The sequence below is a fragment of the Lepeophtheirus salmonis genome, chromosome 9 (genome assembly GCF_016086655.4).
Source record: "Lepeophtheirus salmonis chromosome 9, UVic_Lsal_1.4, whole genome shotgun sequence".
Taxonomy (NCBI): Eukaryota; Metazoa; Arthropoda; class Copepoda; order Siphonostomatoida; family Caligidae; genus Lepeophtheirus; species Lepeophtheirus salmonis.
This window is the reverse complement of record NC_052139.2, coordinates 7,072,922-7,095,762: the sequence shown is the minus strand read 5'-3', so window position 1 is coordinate 7,095,762 and position 22,841 is coordinate 7,072,922. Positions and strand designations below refer to the sequence as shown.

General features: G+C 28.4%; 1 protein-coding gene and 1 long non-coding RNA gene across 3 annotated transcripts in view; both read right to left on the bottom strand.

Moving 5' to 3' along the window:
* Positions 1–8,174: 8,174 nt before the first annotated feature.
* LOC121124523 (SET domain-containing protein SmydA-8) overlaps positions 8,175–22,841 on the bottom strand; it is a 28,365-nt gene continuing 13,698 nt past the window's right edge. Inside the window, exons 1-5 of one of the 2 annotated variants that reach the window (XM_071891014.1) lie at positions 19,644–19,999; positions 15,814–16,072; positions 11,330–11,783; positions 11,019–11,260; positions 8,175–8,824 (exon numbers count right to left, since the gene is read on the bottom strand). In XM_071891014.1, the coding sequence (XP_071747115.1) occupies positions 8,360–8,824; positions 11,019–11,260; positions 11,330–11,783; positions 15,814–16,068 (1,416 nt within the window). In that variant the 5' untranslated portion in view covers positions 16,069–16,072; positions 19,644–19,999 and the 3' untranslated portion in view covers positions 8,175–8,359. Of the gene's footprint in view, positions 8,825–11,018; positions 11,261–11,329; positions 11,784–15,813; positions 16,073–19,643; positions 20,000–22,841 lie in introns of those variants that run through there. The other variant, XM_040719685.2, reaches the window with a different exon arrangement.
* On the bottom strand, positions 8,825–11,005 carry LOC139906320 (uncharacterized). Its single transcript, XR_011781766.1, has 2 exons — positions 10,332–11,005; positions 8,825–10,273 (listed from the first exon to the last, which is right to left on the bottom strand). It is a non-coding gene; the product is annotated as an uncharacterized lncRNA (long non-coding RNA).

The window sequence follows — 22,841 nt, the reverse complement described above, 5'->3', positions numbered from 1 at the left end:
TAACCTAAAACATCAACCTCTTTTTTACAAATTCACTTTTGCTGACGTTATAACTTAGACCATTGTCTTGTAATGTTTTTAAAAAAGTTGATATTAATTTATGAATTTTTAACTTTTTCCGTTCAACTTTACATCAGTATGTCGTCAATGTAGGCAAAACAACCCTGAATTCTACCTAAAATGCAATCTATCATTCTATGAAATAACTTATGGTGTTTCTTAGGCAGAACGGCATCCGAATATTTAGAAAAAAAACAGAAGACGTCGATATAACTGTTTTACTTTATCGTTTGCGTCTATTGGAATCAGATGATTAGCTTTTAAAATATCAAATTTACAAAAATAGTGCAAACATCTAATTTTTTTTCTTGATAATGTAGGTCACTAGGTAGCGGAAGCTTTAGTAGACCAGGGCTTATCTCCTGCCGATCCAAATAAGTCATTGTACGGGTACCTGAGCTGAGATGTCCCAAAAGTGAGGAATTTTTATAAGCAAGACATCTTCCACTTTTTTGGCCTTGTTGGCTGTTGGAAGGTGTAATTTCTTCCTAAAGCTACGCCACCCATCCGGGGAATTGAAATAAAAAGATCCAAAGAAGAACATGTATAATGGTAAAGCAAAAAGTCGCTTGTTCCTGATAAAGCTTCCGGTGTAATGTGGCTGAGGTTATCAAGAAAGATAGATATCATAATAAACAATTAAATGGCATTAATTTTAGTTTTAAAATAATACAACAATCATGGTTATACTCCATCACGTTCCTTTGTTATAAGCCTTTCAACATTTTTCCCAATTTATATAGACTACCTTGTACATCTATATTCATAAAGCAAAGTATGTCTGTATTAATTGATTTATGTTGGAAGTAAGTTCTTTTGAGTGAAGTTACTCAATCTAAGAAATCAAAGTTCAATGGAGCGTGCGTGTAAAAAATACGGTATGTAAACATGAATGAAATATCACAGGCATTTAGTTCAACTTATATTAAAAAAGAAAGAAAAGGACGTACTTGATATATTAAAAAAATTAAAGGGACTTTATCGAGCTAAAACACTTCCTTCGATATCAAATCAAATAATGAAAAAAACTTTTGTTGTTTTTATCATTCTTTTAATATTGAGGAGAGAATATTTCAGTATTGAGTAACTTCGTGTGATTATACGTATGAAAAATAGAGAGTAACACTGAAGATTTCTTCCAAAGTTATTTTCAATATCATTTCAGCAAAAGTTTTTCAGTTTGTTAAGTTAAAAACTATACTTTTTATTATATAAATGACAAGTTAGAAGATATGTTACTGAATAAACAAAGTATATTTGCAAATACATATATTAGTAAATTTTAAGGATCGAATTTCATAGGATTAAGAATTTTTGTGCATGTTATATTCTCAAAGTTAAAAATATTTCCATCATTCATTTCACCCTCCATTAGGGAACATTCTTTTTTAACGAAATTGGAGTAAAAATAAGGTCAAAATATCTATAAAGGAACTGCATAAAATATTATTTAAATTTTGAACTTTGTTATTTTTAAATAATTATAAGCATGTGCAGATTTGTATTATATTACTTTTGTTGCTGTTCTGAAGACTTATTCAAATTAAAAAATTCGATTCCTATGTTGAAGTGATATTTCTGCAGTATTAAAACTTTTGTTTTAATGGTAATTAATTTAAAGTATTACTGCAGTGAAGATTATTTTGTATTGAAGATCAATTAGGATAAATGAATAATGATAATATTTCATCATCTTAATTCTAAAATCAGTGTCTATATTTGAATATAATATAGTCTCATTTGCGAGAGGAGTAATAATAATAAAATTTGAATGGATGGAATATTTCACTCACCAAAAAAACTAAACAAACATTTTACATTATACTAGAAATTGTATTAGTCCTCGAAAAACGTTCCAAATTTTAGAACACCTGCTACAAGTCATAATTTTAACTTATATTTACTTATAACTTCCCTTACCAATGGAGTCAGTTTAGTAAAACTTGAAATATCTTTAATAAACAAAAAAAAAATGGCATTATATGTAATTTAGATATAATCACAGAAAAAGATAGAGTGACTAAATGTTAAAAATATGTCTTTTTTGTCAGATGTCGCAGGTCTTAATAACAACGAATTATACTTTTCGAGAAAATAGGAAGGTTGATTCTTTATCTATGATAAATCTTTTTAAGTTTGTCAAAAACTAAAAAGTAAATAGAATTTAGCTTGGAAACTTCTAACATTTATGTATAAAAATATTTTTAAAGTGGCTTCCATTGGTGCAAATGATCCTGGAAGTCCACTGACATATCTGCTCATTCCTATACCTATACCAAAAGCCTGCTAGTTTTCAACAACAACACACTAGTCATCTTCTCAACTGCACGCCAGATGCTGTATTCCAAAAGTTACAGCCTGAGTTGGAGTGTGGTCAAGTTGACCATGCCAAAGATTTGTTGATACAGCATATGTGGTCTTTGTTGACCTTGCATCGGAGTGCCGAGTCCTGTTTCCAAACATAGTTGCCTTGATGATAGTTGGATGCCAGACATGTCATTATCGCCGTTATTAAGACATGAAAGCATTAATATCATCCTTGATCACCAAAACCATTTTTTTATTGTGCCCCTCTTCGCCAGATATTCGGAAAGCCCTTGGTACTCATCTTTTGTCTCTTAACTTTGGATACTATGCTGGGAACGAAACAAGCCCTTTCAGAGTATCCAATTCCAGGGTCAAGAAGAGATTATTTCCTGTTTCTTTTAGCTTCCATCTTTGAAATGCTTGGTCAAATTAATTTTTTTATATATGTGATTTGCAAATTTTGGTAGATAACAATTGAAGAAAAGTCATTTTTGGAATATTTTGATTATTCTCTCTAGAAAATTTAAAATTAATTTTCACAATTTGTCTCCTCAAACTGTAGATATACATTTTCACATTCAAAAAATATTCTTATGAAAAAAAGCCTAGTGAGTATGCACAAAAATAATAAAAAAAGCAGGACATCTTTAAGTTTTTTTTATTTGTATGAAAAAAATCAGGCTTTTCTTGTAAAGTTAAAAAAGAAAATGTTCATTTTTTAAATCCTTGTAAAATTAAAGTCATATGTTTTATAATCATATCTTCTTAGTTTACAACATTTATCATGAAAATATATATTTATTATTTTGGTTTGGTAAAATCATTATTTTTTTATGTAGAAAAAATGTCATTCTTATTTTTTGAATTATTACTAACCGACAATTGAAATAAATTGCAATCTTATGAGAAAAAAAAAATATAATTCAATGATTGCACTACATAAAAATGTTCAGGAACCCATAAGATTCCATTGTATTCTTCCCAAAATTATTTTCATTTTCTTTCAACAAATTATTTATAGAATCTCTTTGTGTACGTCACAAATTATACATCAGATTTCCAAAATTGATTGTCACAGAAAATAAATAATAATAAAAAAAGAATACATTTTATTTGAAAGGCCTTATTAGGGTCAAATAAAGTCTCTTAAATCAAGCAAAGGTCCTAATTTATAGCTAACTTTCTTGTATATCTGAATTATCCTTCAATGCTACGATGCTCATAATTGACTCAAATATATCAATATAATATTATGAAATATTTACGAAGTAAAAAAATATACTTTTGTTCTTAATTTTTGCTTAAAATTGTTTTTTTTTTTAAACACCTTATGTAAAGTTGACTAAAGTAATATTACTTAAATTTGATGGAGGCATTTATTAATTGATACTGTTTATTTGTGTTTCCTTTCAAAATGCAAGTTGAAATTAAATTTATGTAAATAATTTGACACAAAAACAAAATAATTCATAGTAATAGCTAAAACAACAACAAAGTATTTTAATTGCTTATATATAGAGAGGTCGAATATTTTCCATAGTTCATTAAGTATTTGCATCAGATAAAATTTTGCCTGACATACAAAAGATATCGTTTCAAATATACGTGAATAATGATGCATTCATATTCAATTTAGAAATGTAATATAATTTGAAAGAGAGTAAAGTATCAATGACATGTAGCCAGACATCGTACTTTTTGATATAAATGTCACAGTGGTACTCAATTGTATAATGTTTATTAGATGATAATCATAAATATGAAAATATAATTTTATGTTCATATTCAAGACATATATTTTATATTTTGGCATTTACCGATATTTCATCGGCCAATTGTAATGTTTTTTTTAACAAATAATACTAATGGGTATAAAAAATATGTTAATTTTTATACAATCTAATTTTTAAGAACATTTAGGATGCGACCTGAATTTAACAACCAACACGATGTGGTAAAAATGGATTTTCTCCTTAATTAATCCGTCAATTTAAACAAAAACTAATGCCGAATAAAAACTAAGTTATTTTTTTATTATTATTCAATACCTTTGGTGTCGATAAAGGCCTCGACTCTACTTCAGTAAAAGAAGCAGGTCTTGATAACAGTCGCCTTTGGTGGATTCCAGAATTCCTCCTGGATCCTGTACACCAGCTCAAGTTTTTGTTGGAGAAGAATCTGTTGGTCCCTAAATCAACTTTACTCCACACAAATAAGTCCATTGTGTTGACAACCAAGTCAAGGTTTTCTTTGCAGTATGGAATTCTTTTTGATTCCTAATCCCAACCGAACTCTTCCATTTTCTTCTTAACTGTCCAGACAAAGGACCTGTCTAGGTTTCAGAAGTTTGCAATCTAAAATTGTCTAGTCTTCAGGGGGTTGTAAGAAGGTCAATATACCTTTTTCAAGATTATAGAATGAATACTTCGTTGATTGTAGCCATTTTTAATTGACACCAAACACAAATCTTTTTGTAAAAAAATTTCAAAACTGCACAGTTATTCTCAAAAAAAATTCAAAAGTCCAATACTGGTCCCAAAAATTTCAAAAGACCCATACTAGTCACAAGAAATTAAATTTTTAGTAATAAAATTTTTAATATAAAATTTTTGGGGAAAATTTCAAAAATTCAGAGCTATTAACAAAAAGTTACCTTTTTTTTGCGAAGAAAATTGAAAAATTTAATTAAATTTCAAATTTTAAATATTTGAAATTTTTTCAAATATTACAGCGATTAAGGTTAAAAAATTTCTTAATTAGATCTTATTACTGATGATACAACATCAGTTATTTGGGCTTTTTATTGTTGTGTTCATTTTCGAAGCGACAAACCCTTCCTTAAAAAACACTTTGAGATATGAAGAATTGATCCTAATTTTATCAACAAAAATCAATAATTTATTAGCGAAAAAATTAAAGTTCCATTCCAAATCCCAGGAATATGGTCTGATCATAATGAAACCTTGCTCAAAAGATGAACTTTCAAATTATAAACAACTATTATTTTATAATGAAAGCCTCTATCTGTCTTTGTTTTTTCCGAGCAAAGTTCGGAGTCAGGTCAAGTGCCACAACTTTTATTTAAATATAGAATTTAATCTTATTATTAATATTATAGCTATTTGAAACCTATTTAACCAAATTAGTCATACTTATAAATTGTTTTTTTAAATATCTATTGAGAGTTTTTATGTGTACTTACAAGAGGTATTTTAATTTATTTTCTTAGATCGTATGTTACATCACCTATTTACAATGTAAATGTTGTAATTCATGCAATAGTTTATGTATATAAGATTATGTATCTATGTAATTTTATACGAGTAAATAATTATTTTGACAAATATTTAAACTTATTTTACCGAAATACATAATAAAATATATTAAATAAGTATCATATACTTTAAAGATAATAGAGTGTTATTGATTCCCTTTGTAAATTATTTTTCAAACTTTCTTGAAGTAATTCTATAAGCATGTAAAAGTCATACTTAAAAATATTAAATAATATTATAAAAAAACATAATTATGAGAAAGGAGTTGCAAAATTTGATGCTTAAGTATGGAAATAACTGAAAATTCATATTGATTAATCAATATAGATTTATAAAATATATCTATATTTTTCAAGTACAAAAAATTATTTTAGAAGCTAGAAAAAAAGGTTTAATACAATAAATAATTTTTTATATCTTGTTTTATAAAACCAAAATATTTTTTTTTCAAATTAAATTAAATTTCTATTATATGAAACATACATATTATTTATATTTTTAAAGGTGAGGTGTAGTAGTTCTCTGAAAGTTCAGTTGATATTATTATTATTTTATCTTAATGATTTTATGTTATATGTGCTGCATCAATATAAAAACAATATTGAACATAAATTAAAAAAAGACGAGAAAATCCCATTTTTATTTTATTTCGTTTATACCAGTGTTGTCTAAAAAATGTCTGATCTCAAACTGAAGATACTATTTTTCAACGTATAGAATATTTTAACTACATATAAAAGTAAATTTGTGTTCAAGTTTGTCGTATGAGTTAAGATGAACTTTAATTTAGAACCTACATTTGATTTAAGAGACTTATAGGTATGGCCTTTCAAATATAGTCTATAAATAGAAATTGATAATAATTTGTTAAGGAATACAATTATAATTCTCTCAATTTGGAGAAATATCCTTCTGGCTTGATATTGTGTTCGGCAATATACTTTTATTGATCTTTTACGCCAAAAAAGTATCCTTATTAAACATAATTAGGATTTTGAACCACAAAAAATATCTATTAAACTATAAAATATAGGACCTATAACGAATCGAAAAAAAAAACAATTATTCTTTAATAGTTCGTTTATGAAGTCAAATCCTTAACATATAAAGATATATGTATATACATAAATTAAAATAAATCAACTCTAGAAATGAAGAGATAATAAATAAAAATCGTATTTGTCAAATTTAACAAGACAGTTTTTGTCGTAGGAAATAATAAATAGTTAAAATAGGATTCTGATTTTGCTTAAAATGATAATAAAAGTATACATTAACATCATAAATTATATAATTTAGAGAATTGAGTTGTAAATATGAAGAAAAAAATAAAATAGCTAAGAATGAAGTTTCTGTGAACCAGAGAATAAATAACCTTGAATGTATTAGTGAAGAATATGTTAAGATTATAAATTCAACGATACAATATAAGTCACTGTCATTTTCTCTTTTACATACTTCATTATTTATAATGTCTAAAAGTCTATATTTTTATAGTTTTAATAGTTATACATTATTACATAAATAATTAGAGAAATCTGTAGTAGAAATTAGTTTTTGAACTATATGATATAAATAATTTACAGATACTATAATTAATTATTCAACTAAAATCATTCAATAAATATTTTCGTAATACCTGCATGAAAACCAAAAGTTTTTAACTATATTGAGCTATTTTCATTTTTTGCCCTTTTATTGATTTGTGAAATGAAGAGGTTAAGTCCTCTTTAAGCATTTTTATAATGATGTTTACATATAAATGCCAATATCTGCGAGGGAAAAATATATATCAATATTAATTCTTTTTAGAACATCTTTGTTGTATAATGACTAAAATAAGGATTTTTGTAACTATTACGGTACCAACAGGTTGAAACTTGTATTATTAATGAACGTGACCACTACCAAGTGTCACAAATATGAAGTTAAATTTCTAAAATTGATTAAAACAATCGGAAAATCTTTTTTTTTTACAGGATCTTACTTGATGTTTCATCTCTCTTTAAACCTACTTTCTGCCTACTTTTTCAGTCCTGACTATTCTTTTTGGCTACCTTGATGTTTTGGACTGTCCTACCCGTAATGCTGACAATTACAGAAATTCTTTTCGGCTCAACATCTTCGTCGAGAAGATGTAAAACCCTTTGCCTTTTTTTTATTCCTGTTTACTTATTTTTTGTCCGGTTTTGATGAAATTAAAACAATGGGCAAGAAAAACAACACATTCATAGGAACATTACTTGAAATCCCATCTGAAATATTACGAAGTGCGAAAAAATTAATTTTTTTACGACGGGGAACATTTCCTTGTCGCACTCTGTAGTTCAAGGAAATTACCTCCGGTGGTTGAAAAGCCAATACTGAATGTTGGGAATTAATTAATTATTCCTTTATTGACAATCATCAAGTTCAAGTTTCTTTGGGTTATTAAATACTCTAAAAGGTTTATTACTCATAGTTTGTGTTAGTTGAATACATTTTGATTAAAGTATGTATGGAAACAAAATTAAACACTTGCATCGTTCAACATTAAAAATTTAAAATACACAATTGTGGTTGTATTTTATTGATGAAAATGGGATAAATACATTATTCTAATAATAATAAACGGAATTGATTCTTTAAAAAAAAGAATTAGGATTTTTTTTTTAAAACTTGAATAAAATGGAAAATCAAGAAGGACTCAAACACTAATGACGAATGAATATTATTCACTATGTATTTGATTTTGAAACATTATCCTCATCAATTGGTTTATTTAATATAGATGAAACAGAGTTCTCATTTAATTTTGTAAAGCCTCCCGTTAAACATTTCCTTGCTTCAGCTAATTTTCGAGCACAAATATTAAGTCTTTTGTGAAATTCTCTCTCAGTTATTCTTTTATACTCATGATCTTCTTTGGAGATCATCATTAGAGGATAAATCATTTCTTGCAATATAGCTCCTCTCCACTTTGTATAACCAGGATCTACTCGTCCTAAAGTCTCTAATACAGACATGCATAGTTGAATTTTTCTTTCTTTTTCAGGTCGAGTGCAAGTCTCTTTGGCTGCATACCCATGGATAAGGTTATGCATGATGTCAATAACGATATAATGGTTGGGATGTAGGAGTTTTTGATAATGGTATAACATTTCTTCCAACTCATCAATTGTCCCATACTCTATGGAACGAACCTATAATTATATGAGTAAAAGATATATAAATAAAAATAATTTATTCATAAATTTGTGAATAAATAAGTAAAATTTGGAAAATAATGTACCATTCAGTTATATTTCTACATAAATATAATAATTAAAAAAAATAACAATTTATTATACTTAAAATATAACCGCATCAGTCTTTACTGCACCAAGATAGTAAAAACAAATTATTTTTGGTCGGAATAAAATGAAATTTGGCTAATACAATCATTAGGCAATATTGAATTTTTCTGATGCAATAATTTTCGATGATTGCATCATACATCAGTATAAAGTGGGTCAGAAAACACCACAGGATCTTAGTTGAAATTCAATATCCGAAATGGCGAGAGAACACTCTTTGGAGACCAGGGCCAAGACTGTTGGCATGATAGAGGGTGGATTAAGCCAGAGAGACGTCGCTCAAAGGTTACAGATTTTTCTTAGGACCATTGAGAAATGGTGTAGGAAAAGGAAGGATGGACAAACCTTTGCAAATCAGAAGGGCTGAGCAAAACTGTTCCCAAACTGGTGATTTCAAAATCTTTGAGGAAAAAGAGGCAAACCACAAGGAAACTTGCAGAAAGATTGACTTCAAATGGCTATCCAATATCCAAATAATCTATTCAGAACTACATAAGGCACTCTTTGAATGCTTTGCCATATTTGTCTGCACTCCAAACTTTAAGAAACCCAAAGGAAGGCCCGGCCTCAATTCTGTCGTGAGTGGAAACACTGGATTGTAGATGAATGGAAATGTATCCTTTTCATTGATGAAAGTCAATTTGAGCTATTTTATTCCCCAAATTTCCACACAGATCGGGTTTGGGAAAGATATAATGGATATGCAGAACAAACTCCAACTGTGAAATTTCTTCTGAACATCCATGTTCGGGCCGTTATCAACTACTAGGCAGTGCCAGATCTTCACCACGAAACCAAATTATGACGGCCGAGTACTACGTTATGGAGATCCTCAGGAAGTCTCTAATGCCAGCTTTGTCTCATACTGAAGAAACTGGACCTCTTTTGAAGAGGAAAATGTTGTCTGACACATCAGGAGCCATTTTCCAGCAGGATGGTGCTCCTACTCACCACTCCAAAAAGGCACAAAAGTGGTCTTCAGACAACTTGGATTCCTGTCAACAGTCCTAATTTGTCTCCCATTGAAAATTTGTGTGCCTTGGTCGAGAGGGAACTCAATGTAAATGCACCAGCAACTTCAGTTTTAAAAATTAAAAAAAAAACTGACAAAAGCTTGGGAAAAAATTTCTTTAGATACTTTGAATAATCTGTATGGAGGGATGCCAAATGCATAAAAAATGTATTAAGCTTAAAGGTCCATCATATTGGGAAGTAAATAAAGTTTTTCGCCAAAAACAGTCACTTGTTTAGGTTATTTCATGATTTTTTTTAAACCACCATCAATTTTTGGACATACTGCAAATAACGAAAAACATAATTTTTATGGAATCCAGAAAAGACAACTTAGAGATACTTTTTAATAGGTTTAAGTTCTATATTTAGGAATATGTTTTATCCAATATGTCATCTTTAACAAGCAATAACAGCCTTGACAAGCTGCCACACAAATGAGCATCTCTTCCCGATAAATACAATTGCGTGACACATTGGCATGATGGCAGCTCGCAACAAATCAAAATTGGAATGAGAGTTGGGGCAGACTTTATTCTCTAAAGCACCCTAAGATTCCAAGTCCAGTGGGTTGAGGTCAGGGCTTGAAGAAGGCTACATGGAGGAAGGTACGAAGTCAGCCATATTGTTACTGAAGAAGTTTTTGCTCCTCTTGGATAAATAGGGCAATAATATATGTACTTCTTAGAACTGTAAGCAGTATATGAGATGTCAACTGTCTCGTCAGACTTCTTGTTACTGACACTGGTGAAGAGGAGATTACACACGCGTTTGATTTTTGTTGTTACTCCTACATTTTTACAATTAGAGACATGTAATACAAACAAAACTATTTGATTTTGGGTTCAGGTGTCGTTTTATGTGTAATAAAACATTTTAATTAAAAATAATGGTGATAAAATTGTAATTATATGGTACTGCAAGTTTTGGGTCCCCATCCGTATTTCTTAGATTATTCAGAAATATGTTTAAATTTATTTACGGGGATGATACATAATATTTTCATTTTTAATATTTAATCAAAAAGTACCTGAGATTCAATTGTATCAATAATATCACTAATTGTTTTGTAGTTAACAATTACATCACAATTATTACAGGACCAGTCAGATTTATAGCTCAAAGAATTAACAGGAAGAAGATAGCCATTTTTGCAATGTTTACAATTTATTGCAGACATATATGTTCCTAGTTCTGTTCGATCTGTACAGCGCTGGCATTCACAATCAAAGAACCAATACTGTTTGATGTCTTCTCTCCTTCGAACATTTCCTAAAGTAAACAAATATATTTTATAATCCCTTGTAGAAACATATTTAATATCATAGATTCTATATCTACCAATTGTTGAAGAAACGTAGCGAGTGAAGATTTGCTCCCCTTTCTTTATGGGGATTTGTGATCGTAGCTCAAGATGAAAGTCTGGGAATTTAACATAATTCGTATTATTGAAACAAGCATGATTAATCAGGCAGTACACTGGATAAAGAGCCACACCAGGACAACCTTTTTCAGGACCCAGTGGCTCAAATTTCATTCCGTTGGTTTTTAGAATCCCAAGCATGCGTTGAATTTCTTTCTGATCAAAATCCAGCGATGTCGATACTTCTTTTTGATTAAATTCCTTGGGTGACGATACTTCTTTTAAAAATAATATGATGTTGAGTAGCTGTATGTTGACTTGCTGATTGATTACGGCTCGCTCTTCAATATGGTCCATAAGCATATCCATTTTTCTAAAAGTATTCGGATCACTTTTCTTCATTAAGAGCATTCGTAATGGAGTTACACATGTCTATTAGTTAAAGAAATAAGTCAAGTTAATAACAAATCATTATTGATTTACGCTTTTTACTTTTACAACTAATTTACAAAATCCCATGATTATGAATTATACATATAATATAAAAAAGGAAACAAATAAATTCGAATATAAATAATCGAAAAAAGAGTTACTACAAATTATTATGAAAACCTCTTATTGTTACTTTACTTAATAAAAACCATATTGTAGATAAAGTAGACCTCTTAGATTCAAATTAACTCAAATGATTTAGGCTTCAAATGAACTCTTACTAAGAAAAAACAATTTAAAAATTGAGGCGTTATTACTTTTCAAACAAACAAAATATTGTATTTTGTTACCCTAAAATTATTTTTCTTAAGATTAAATAATTGCATATAAAATTTAAGCATATTTAATGAATTAAGATTCAATTTTCCAAGGAATGTACCTATTTTCATTTAGGTAACTGATTTTTTTTCAATTATAATTCTTACTTATAAAAAAAAGATAAAAAAACTCCACAATAAATATTAGAACTTATCAAAAACCCGACTGTATATGAAAAAACAAAGTGCATATTCGGAATAAGAGTGTTAAATACTATTTTAATTATATATTAAAGTCCTTATTAAGATTAATTCGCACATAATAATATTATACATTAAAAAGCTCATTTAACGCGAAAATTTATACCAACTGGCCCTCCACAACTTTTACTTTCATCAAAAAACTTTTTACTTCTCCATCATTTTTTCATATCCAAACAGCGATATGAAAGGAAGTTTTTAGAATCATACATTTTGATTTGAATCTTATTTCTGTTTAATTAAAGAAACATAGCCAAATAAATAAAAAATTGTCATATATTTGCAATATCCTAGTATCATTACATTATACTTTAATCACTTTGTCTTTTTAATTTTAACGGTTTAAGCCCTAGAGGTTTAAATCTAAAAGTGAGGATTTCTTGGTTGTCATTATATTTAGTATATTAAAAATGAAATAAAATATATGTGTCTCAAATAGTTTAGGATACCTTATTTTATTCCATCTAATTGTTTTATTATTTTAATTTTAGAAGATAATGTGGAAAACGTATTTTTTGAAAAAATCATAATGGATCATCTAAAGAATTTTTATATCACAACATAATTAAATTTCACATTATGTATATATTTATATGTAGAAATAATTTAGAGTGAGGCTATTGTTCAACAATGAACTTTGAGTTCCTACATCGGATTCACGTGTACAGGTATGATGTTTTTTGTTGTTTTGATTGACAGCTAGAATGGTTTGGATTCACTTAAAAAAATGGAATCGATCAACGAAATATATATTCCACAATTGTGGAAAAAGGCAGAGTATCCTTGTTGCAATCTTCTCCAGACAAGACAATGTTGAGATTGCAAACTTTTTAAATTTAGACAGGTCCATTATCTAGAATCAGTAATAAACTGAAAGAGTCTGGAAGTTATTTAGGATTAACAGCAAATTGTGCTATTCACAAGATTAAGTCATTTCTTTTTTATTGGATTTTCTTGGAGCCAGTTTTTGTCCTCTATTGTTATTGGACTTCAACCCCATGGACTTCTTTGTGCTAGACTCAATTGAGTGACACACCAACATATCGTCTAGAAGTACAAAATCTGAGCTGATGTTCCTGATTCTGGAGGAATTCCAGGAAAATGCCGGAAGAGCCTAGAGCCTGTCATCTAGACCTGCTCCCGTTTGTGCAATCGAATCAATGGCGTTTTTGACGAATAATAGTAAGATATTTTTTGAGGGGGGTTAATATTTCACTTCATTAAAAAAAAAAGGGCTAGAGTGATGACACTGCTTATTCAGAATATTATTAACTCAATTCACATCAAGATTTAGAGATATATTATTTTTAAATAATGGTAAAGATTTTAATAAAAAAATACTTATGAAGTGTCAATCAAAAACAGGTGAGTGTTGTCATTTTGTTGTAATAGTTTATACTTTGATATGATATTACAGGATACTAATTACGAAAATGAAGACAAAATGTGACATTTCCCCTAAATGTGTTATTTCATTTTTTTTAAAGAATCTTTCTATCATATGCCTCTGTTTTTGTTTTTTCCACTAGTGAAGAGTTTCTCCAAAATGAAAATGTGGAAAAGCAAGGAAAAGTTTTCCAAATGGGGTTAAATTAAAAGAGGGCAAATTTGAAAAAATAACTTCATGCCTAAAAATAAAACTTAAGCTAATATCCCCCATCAGCAACTTTATGCAAAATAAATAAAGAAAGTGAACATTGTTAGTGTCATAAGACGTTTATGTACCTTTTACTTTTTTATAAAATTTCTTGGCACATTTGTTCGTCATAGTACATTTAAAAACATGTTCAACCCTTTATAAGTGAAATGGGGCGATGTTGAATCTATTTATAAAATATTTGTATATGCTTCGTTTTGAGAAATTTATTAGATATTCTGATTATTTTAGCATGGCATGGAAACCTATAAGTGTAAGAATGGTGTCAATTTAATGAGGTGTAACATTATTATGAGACGGAACTATTGATTATTTTTTGGTAAATTACTCGGGTTTAAATGCATTAATAGAATAAGAATCGATACAAGAGTTTATCTACCAGAGACTTTGGCTTTAGCCAAAGGACATATCAGTCCATTCCTTCTCAACGAAAGCCAACAGGACCTTCAATTTGGGATGGGGCACTTTGCAGGCCTTTGCAAAAAGCACCATATTCCATTGTCCAATATTGACTATTCCAGTTATTAAAAGTGTCCATAAGTTTGGATGCCAGATGCTTTTTGTGTCATAGCCTCCTTTTTCTGATCATTGTTAGTTAGGTAGACCGTCAGACACGGAGCAGAAAATTTAAATACATGTCGGGATAGGATTTTTAAAGCTCCAGATCCGTAAATTTGTCCCACTTTGCCAACTTTTGCTAATTTACTATTTTTATAAAGTATCTGTTACATACATGCAAGATCAATATGTTTCCCATCATTGCTATGAATAAGATTTTTGTTGATTCTCTTTGCACTTTCTATTCTACTTTTGTGGGCGGGCAAATTGCAGAATGGCAATTTTGCCGAAGGATCTTTTGCCAAATAGACAATTAAATTTATTTGATGATGATTCATACTACAATATTATGTAACTATGATTCTCATGCATGTTACACCAATTTTAAAAGATCAAATTACGTATTGTGATTCTTATTATAAAGGTTGTATGAATTGATGAACATAAAATAGCTTAAAAGTTTTTGTTTCGCATTTATTTCAGCTATTTCATTGCTTATTTCCTTAGAGTCTTTTTATACATGTTTCTCTTCAAACTTCACTAACAAAGTAGTAATAAAGTTTGTATACTTGAACGAGATAGAAAAATATCTTTATTAGTACTTAAAAAAAATATCAAGAATTTTTATTTTTATTAAAAGAATAAAAATTGCTCAAATATAAATTCATTTATCAATCTAAAATATTTCGTAAAAAAATTTAAACATACCCTCCTTTGTGTAATAATTTATTATTGTTATAATATATGCAAGTAAGTTAAGTTGTGTATTCGATGCTAAGTCGCAAACTTTTTAAATTTTATGCATTATTTGATATAGTTCAAAAGTATTTTAGCCGACTCCATTTTGTAATCCTTTGAAATAAACAACGCTTTTAATTGAATAACCATATTAATATTTGACTATAAAAGACAGCCCAAACTATTTTTTTAAACTTAACATTTAATTTTAATCGTTATTGACACTCTTATCACAAGAACTTATTTAGTTATTCCGTAATAAATCTTGTTTTCAGTGCTTCAGGTACAATTGAATATGGAAATTGAACGTTTTTGAAAAGATAAACTTTTTGACTTGATTTTATTAAAAAATGTCATTACTATATGAAGCAAATCAACTTAATTTTGTTTCTTCAGTAGATTTAAGTTAACAAACTAAGCATACATAATCCAAAAGACTATCGAAACGTTCATATCTGGAAAAAAAATTAACTATCTAAAAATATGAAATTTTAATTACCTGACTTGAATAACGATTTTCATTTTTGATTACAAAGTTATTTGCTTGAAAATAACTACATTCTGGACGATGTAAATCTCCAATTTCACATTCTTTGTCACAAACTGGAACTCCGCACTTGGAACAATGATAAGAGTCATCTACGAGTCTAAAGCAATTTAAACATCCGGGAAGCTTTTTTGAATATGGTCCTACAACAGCTGGTTGTTCGCTGAGAATTAACTCTAATGGATTTATGTCTCGAGCAGCTATCATGTATCTATAATCAATAAATGGATAATTATACACTACTTCAATATAAACAAGAGTTCATGTTAATAGTTATAAATTAAAACAATCTTGAACTAAAATTAAATAAAAGAGGAAGTTTTACTTATAAACATATAGTCATATACCAATGGAAATATATTTCAAATTCTTCAATTCAAATTTCATGGGGTACAATAATAAAGAAGAATGAAAAATATGAGGAAAATTGGAGCCCCATAGGTTAAGGAATAAATAAATAAAGGACTGTGGGCCGTCAAAAGCCATACAAGTCAAAATGATTTTTTTCAAAATGGAGTATGTATTACAATTGTACATTTGGAAAAGTTATCATCAATTTCGAACTTTTTTTATCTTTATTTACCCATTGAAAGAGCCTAAAATTGTATTTATTTAAGTCAAAAATGATTGCCACCGTAAATTAATGATAATTTGACAAATAACATTTTAAAGGGACCATATTGGGGCAAATATAAGTCACTTAAAAAAAAGGTTTTATTCTATATCTAAAATTCTTGGGTATCATAACTCATTCCACAAATTTAAATGATAGACCTATAATAGACTCTATTATCTCAACGTTATATTGGGCTTTATGTTTCATAGTAAAAATTAAACAAAATCGCCGTAGCTCATGGACAAGAAACTCGGGAGAAAATTATTCTATTAAACTCAATATGCATAGGTTCAAGCCTAGTTGATTCTTAGAGAAAATAATCTACTTAATGTAAATGTACTTCACACACGATTCCTAGGTTAGTTGGAGTAAAAGTAATACTTTAATGTTTACTTATACTCAGTTTTTTGTTCAAAATTGTTTTTATGTTGATCCACAAAAAATGTCCAAATTGTTCTATTTCATTCCTTTCTTTTTTCAAATTTGTAAATCAAAAAAAAAAAAATAATAATCATACTGTTATAAATAGTTGATTACGTATTAAATAAATGTCCATTTTGAATAAATATTTCATTTTTCATCCTTTTAGTTATTTTCTTTTTAACAATGTCGTATTTTTATCTTAAATTCCTTTACAAATACTTGTGCGTACAGTTAATCATATTGATAAGTAAATAAATTAATATTAGTAATTTGAAACAAAATAATGCTAACCTGAAAAACAAGTATTACGTAAGTAAAAAGAAAATTGCACAGATTCACTTGAATGATTTCCTTTCATATTTGGTATGAATTGTAAAAATTTATTTTTTGTAAGGAGTAAGTGTGAAATATGCTCAGTTTATGTACAAATTGATCAAATTTATAGATATATTCATTTTATTCTGAATAATTATGTGGGATTTTTTTAGGTTTCTTTTTTTTCGGACACAAATGCATAAATTAAATTATTTAAAAGTACATTTATTTTTAAAAAGTGAATTGAATATTAATAGACATAAATTAGTGTAGGAAAATTGTTTGAATTATTTACTTAATCTCAAAAAAATGTTGTATTAAAAATAAATCCTGGACAATTTTCATTTAAACAAGTCCTAATTATATCAATTTAGTATATACAGACAACATTGAATAGCAATATACAAAAAAACAAAAAAACAATTTGTAACTGGACTTTCGCCTGGACTTAAACCCACATTTATCAGTGTTATTTAACCCGTAGAATACCAAAATTATTATTAAAACTTTTAAACTCTATGGGTTTGTCTTTTGGTGCTTAAAAAATATCAATTGTTTAACTTATATAGGGTGATCATTAAGTATGGGAACTAATGTTTTAGTATAGAAATTCATCAAAACTTTTGATAATTAGTGTAACATTGTGAGAAAGTGGTCAATTTGTGATATAAATTATTGAAAGAAAACTTTTGTGTTAGAAATTGCTGGAATTAAATAGCGAAGACCCAAAGACGCTTGGTTAGAAACAGCACAAGCAAAGACGTTAACTTTTGAAGCCATCCAAACCCCCCAAAGTGACCTTATTTTATGCAAAATCATTGACAGTATCCCTTAATTTATGAAAATTAGTAAACTTATATTGAATTTATCAGCTAAAACATATCTTCAGAAACTTATTTATCAATCTGAAGCTACGATTGTAGGGTATATATGTCAATGTGAAGGAACGTTATAGATGAAAATCATAATTTAAAACTAAAAATGATACAAATATTACAGCATTTGAAAAAGGAGCTATTTATTACTTTATCTCCCTAATGATAAATGTGAAATGTGTGTTACTACCAAAAAAGATCCCATTACCTAGAAGCCAATATTTTTTATTTTTCTCAAATTTTCTACATCATATTATATATTTCATAAATTTATAGATTAGACCTTGTAGATCAATATTGTTTTGAATGACTTTCTAAAATTTGTGGATTTTGATTGATTTTTTGTCAATTTAGTTATTAATATTGATTAATATTAATCCATTAGTTTAAATAAATAGGATCTTAAACTTATTTAATCCCCTGGTCGCTAAAATACTAAGTGCATTGGTAGCTCTATATTTCCAGCAACTTAATCAGTTTAAATATTAAATTTCTTCATAAGTATTAAAAACTAAGCAATGCAGAAAAATAATCGATGTCTAAGCTATCTATAGTTTCATAGATGTTCCATATTCTGACAAGATAATGAGTAAATTAAAAAATATGAGTGTGAACCTGAGAGATCCTTAATGTGTATCTAACTATAAAAATAGCAAAAGAGAAGTTGATGATCTCTTGGATGCAATAACAGGTGTAATTCTACCTTATTTATATAGATTGAACCACTTTTGAGAGTAGTAGCCCTGAATAACTTGACAGGCGACAATGGCTCTCACTTTATTAGATTTATCTCTCAGTTAAGACATTGCCTAGGGGCAAATGTATAAGGCAAAGACAAAATTTGAGTTTTCTATATTCAATACAACTATTTATTATATTTTTTCATGAAAATTTCCCCAGTAAGTACAAAATAAATCTATCTGAATATGTTTATTAGATTTTTTAAGATTGAATACAATGATTCTATAACAAATATATCCCTTTTTAAATTTAAATTCTACTGATACTGGGTATTGTTTGCTTATTTAACCTTCTCTTAGCGGGATCAGGGAGATCTTTTAAGATTTTTTTATTTATATAATTCTCTTATTTGAGTCATCAATAAATAAAATATACCCCTGGGTTGATTCAACTGTGCTAAATATTTATCACTAGCCATGGGTTAATGGTTATAAGTAATTATGAAGACTATGCGTTTTAGTCAGCAGGTGCTGCAAGAGTAAAGTTTTATTGCTTTGTGTTATATTTCAGGAATTATAAGTAACTTATTTATTTGGTCCCGTCAAAACAAAATTAAGTTATAATGTTTTTGTGTTTTTTTCAAAAATAAGTGGGGATAAAATTATTTTCGTTTGACCAATTTTCGGCAATTTTTTACTACAAACTATTTTCATCAAACCTTTGGGCGTTCCAAAAATTGTACATTTTAACATATCCCATAAACTTGAATAGAAAGACTAAAATTGAAGCTGACTTCTTGGGTCATATGTACATGGTATATATTAAGCAAAAATAAATGGTTTTGGAATGATTCAGTTTAGTAACCATTATACCTTTACTAAGGATGGGAAAATTATCGAAATCCTCGTGAGCATACATTCAACAGTTTATGTTAGTTATTTGTAGGATATTGGTGCAATTATTGATTATTTCTCCTTGTTTTAAAGAACAAATTTTCACAGGCATCTATTGATTTCAAATTTGTAGCCTCAAGTGCGTTGGCCATAGACAAAAACAGGTAGCAATTACTTGGTGCAATCTCTGGACTGTAGGATTGATGCATAAGAACTTCCCTTCTGAGCTCCAGAAGCTTCTGGTGCGTCCTCAAAGATTTGTGCGCCCAGGTGTTGTCCCAAAGATGTCTTGTTGTCTCCTATTCACCAATGCTGAGCCAATTACGTTGCACTGAAGTCTAAAACTATTTCTTTTTAATTGAAAAAAAGACAATTTGCAAGGCGTATATTAAACATACATAGGTACATAAAGTACTTTGAATATTAAAATAAGTTGTATATTATAATGGCTAATTTTCTTTGTTTATTTCTGCTTTCCAGGTAAAGTCTGTGCAGGTTAACAAAATTTTATTTCTAAAATTGTGGAATAGAAATTTATTTTGCATCTCTCATTTTTCTTATTTTCATATATGCAAACTACACTATTTAATTTTGAAATACATGTACATTTGCGGCCTAACAACACAAAAACAAGCAAGAATCATTTTTGTCAAAAATGAGTGTCAATTATATTTGAATTATTATAAGAATTATTATTTGTAAATTTCTTGCAACAAATTATTATAATTAATTATTTTGATAGGTCTCAATTGACACCTAAAGTAGCCAAAATTGATTGTTTCAATAAAATAATATATTTTATTTATAGGGGCATTATCTGGGCCAATATAAGTCACTTAACTCCAATGAAGGATAAATACTATATCTTAAACTCTTTATGTATTTATAGTACAACGAATCGCTTTGCCTGGACATCCATATCTATTTTCAAATAAAACTTTGTTTTAACCAAATGTATCGTGATACATTTTATATCTAATTGAGTATTTCGTAAGAGAGTTATTTTTAGATAAAATCTATGTTTAACTAATTTATTAAGTTAAAAAAATTGAATTCTCTTCTTTTCATGATTTTTGTTCAATATTGGTTTTATATTGACATACTCCTTTTGTAAAATTAAATAATTTTTTTGAAGTAATATCAATAAATATTTTTTTGTAATGACAGAAATATACATTCTTGTCATATATCAAATTATAAAGAGATTTTTTTTTACATAACCCCTGCATAATAATTATATAAGGGGTCGACAACCTATGGCAATTAGAACATATTCCCATAGTTTGTGTGTGTTTTACCGTTATTTTTGATAGTGGCAAACTCATTGATTAGAAATGATGAAGTTGGCACTTCAGTCTCAAAGGATGCCTACCCCTGATTTATATTAATATAATAAATTATACGTGATTTCCAAACGGTAAAAAAGAAAAAATTACTTAAGAAAGAAAATATTTTGTTCGCCATAATCAGAGTTGACACAGGGGCAAAGATAATGACAATTAATGCCCTATAACAAAAATTTTTGTTTAATCTTTGTCTCATTGAAAATATCACAAGTACTTATTATCAGACAATAAGTTTATACATATGTATACACTCGTAGGTATGTCCTTATGACAAGAAGTGTTATTAAGAGATGAGCAAAATTTCAAGATAAATCTTATTTAATCATAAATAAAGGAAAAATTTTAGTATCAAAAAATAAATTACACTTACATTTCTCATATGTTAGTTGATGTTATTTTGCATTAGCAGAAAGGTGCTGTATACTAAATTACTTTGGATATTAAATCAGTTAAAATACTTTAGGAAAAATATTTAAATATGTAGTACATTCATTTACATGTCTGACTTGTCGACATAAAAGCAAGCTGGGATAATTTTTCTAAAAACTGAGTGTGGATTACATTTGTATTCCTCTGCAAATTATTATAATTTCTATGAACAAATTATTATTATTAGCAATTTGAGTATATCCTATAATGAACTTAAAGTAGCTAAAATGTATCGCCATAATGAATAACGTAGAATGAGAAATTGATATACTAAATTATACAATTTATAATGATATACGATTCTTAAATTAAAGAAAATAAGCTATCTTCGTTTTATTATGAAATATGTCAGTACTAGGATATTTAAATACCATAAATACAAATTTAATGACTATAGAGATTTAATTTAGTAATTAAATATTTTTATATGTGTAATCATATCCTATTTTTCACGATTTTAGTTATTTGTAATTTTTTTAGCACCTAAACTGCGATACTTTATTTATTAATGTGCCTTAAAATTGGTCAGATAGAGTTGCACTGATTAAGTTATAGTTATACTATTACAATTACTCCATCTGCCATAGGGATTGTCTTCGAAGTCCATATACATACATATGCAACCCCAATGCAAAAATGACTAATGAGATGAATGTGTCAAGGACTTCGATGAATCGAATCATCTATAAGTACCTAGGGATGGCTTATCCAAAGTATTGTTACGGTCAGAATCTCATGGAAGATGCACGGATGAAATTGATTCAATGAAGTAAAACGCTACTATAACTTTGCATGCGCAAAGGAAATATTGTCTTTTCGGATGAGAAGAAATGGGACCTGGATCAAAAATTCAACAGTCGAAACGACCGAATCTTGGCATCATCGTCAAAAGATGTATCCTTAGACCAAATAACAATTCCAAAATGGGTTAATTGTCAATCCCTGTTGGTTTAGCCAGGATAAAAAAGATAAGCTTATTTTGGTTTTTATTCCGTAGGGCCTCCGTATGAAGACAAGTGACTACATTTAATATCTTGCGAGCCTGTGGTACTTCTGGGCCTTAAAGCCAATTTATCTAAAACGATACAGGTGACCTTTCAGTATGATAAAGCTCTATTACATACCAGCGCTCAGTACCAAGAGTGGCTTAAAGTAAATAATCTTATTTGAGACAAATCTATGTGTTCCCCTTGAAGTCTAGATGTTAACCCCCTCAAATACATTGTGTAAACTTTTAATCAAAGTTAAAAAATCGTCAATTTTTAAATTTGGAAGATATCCGTTCTAAATTCAGAATGAATAGGTGAAACTTACCCTATCTATGGTGAGTGCAGCATGTGAAGCATTTCAATCATGTCTAAGGGAGGTTGTCGATAAAGGAGGCAACTATATTGCATAATTT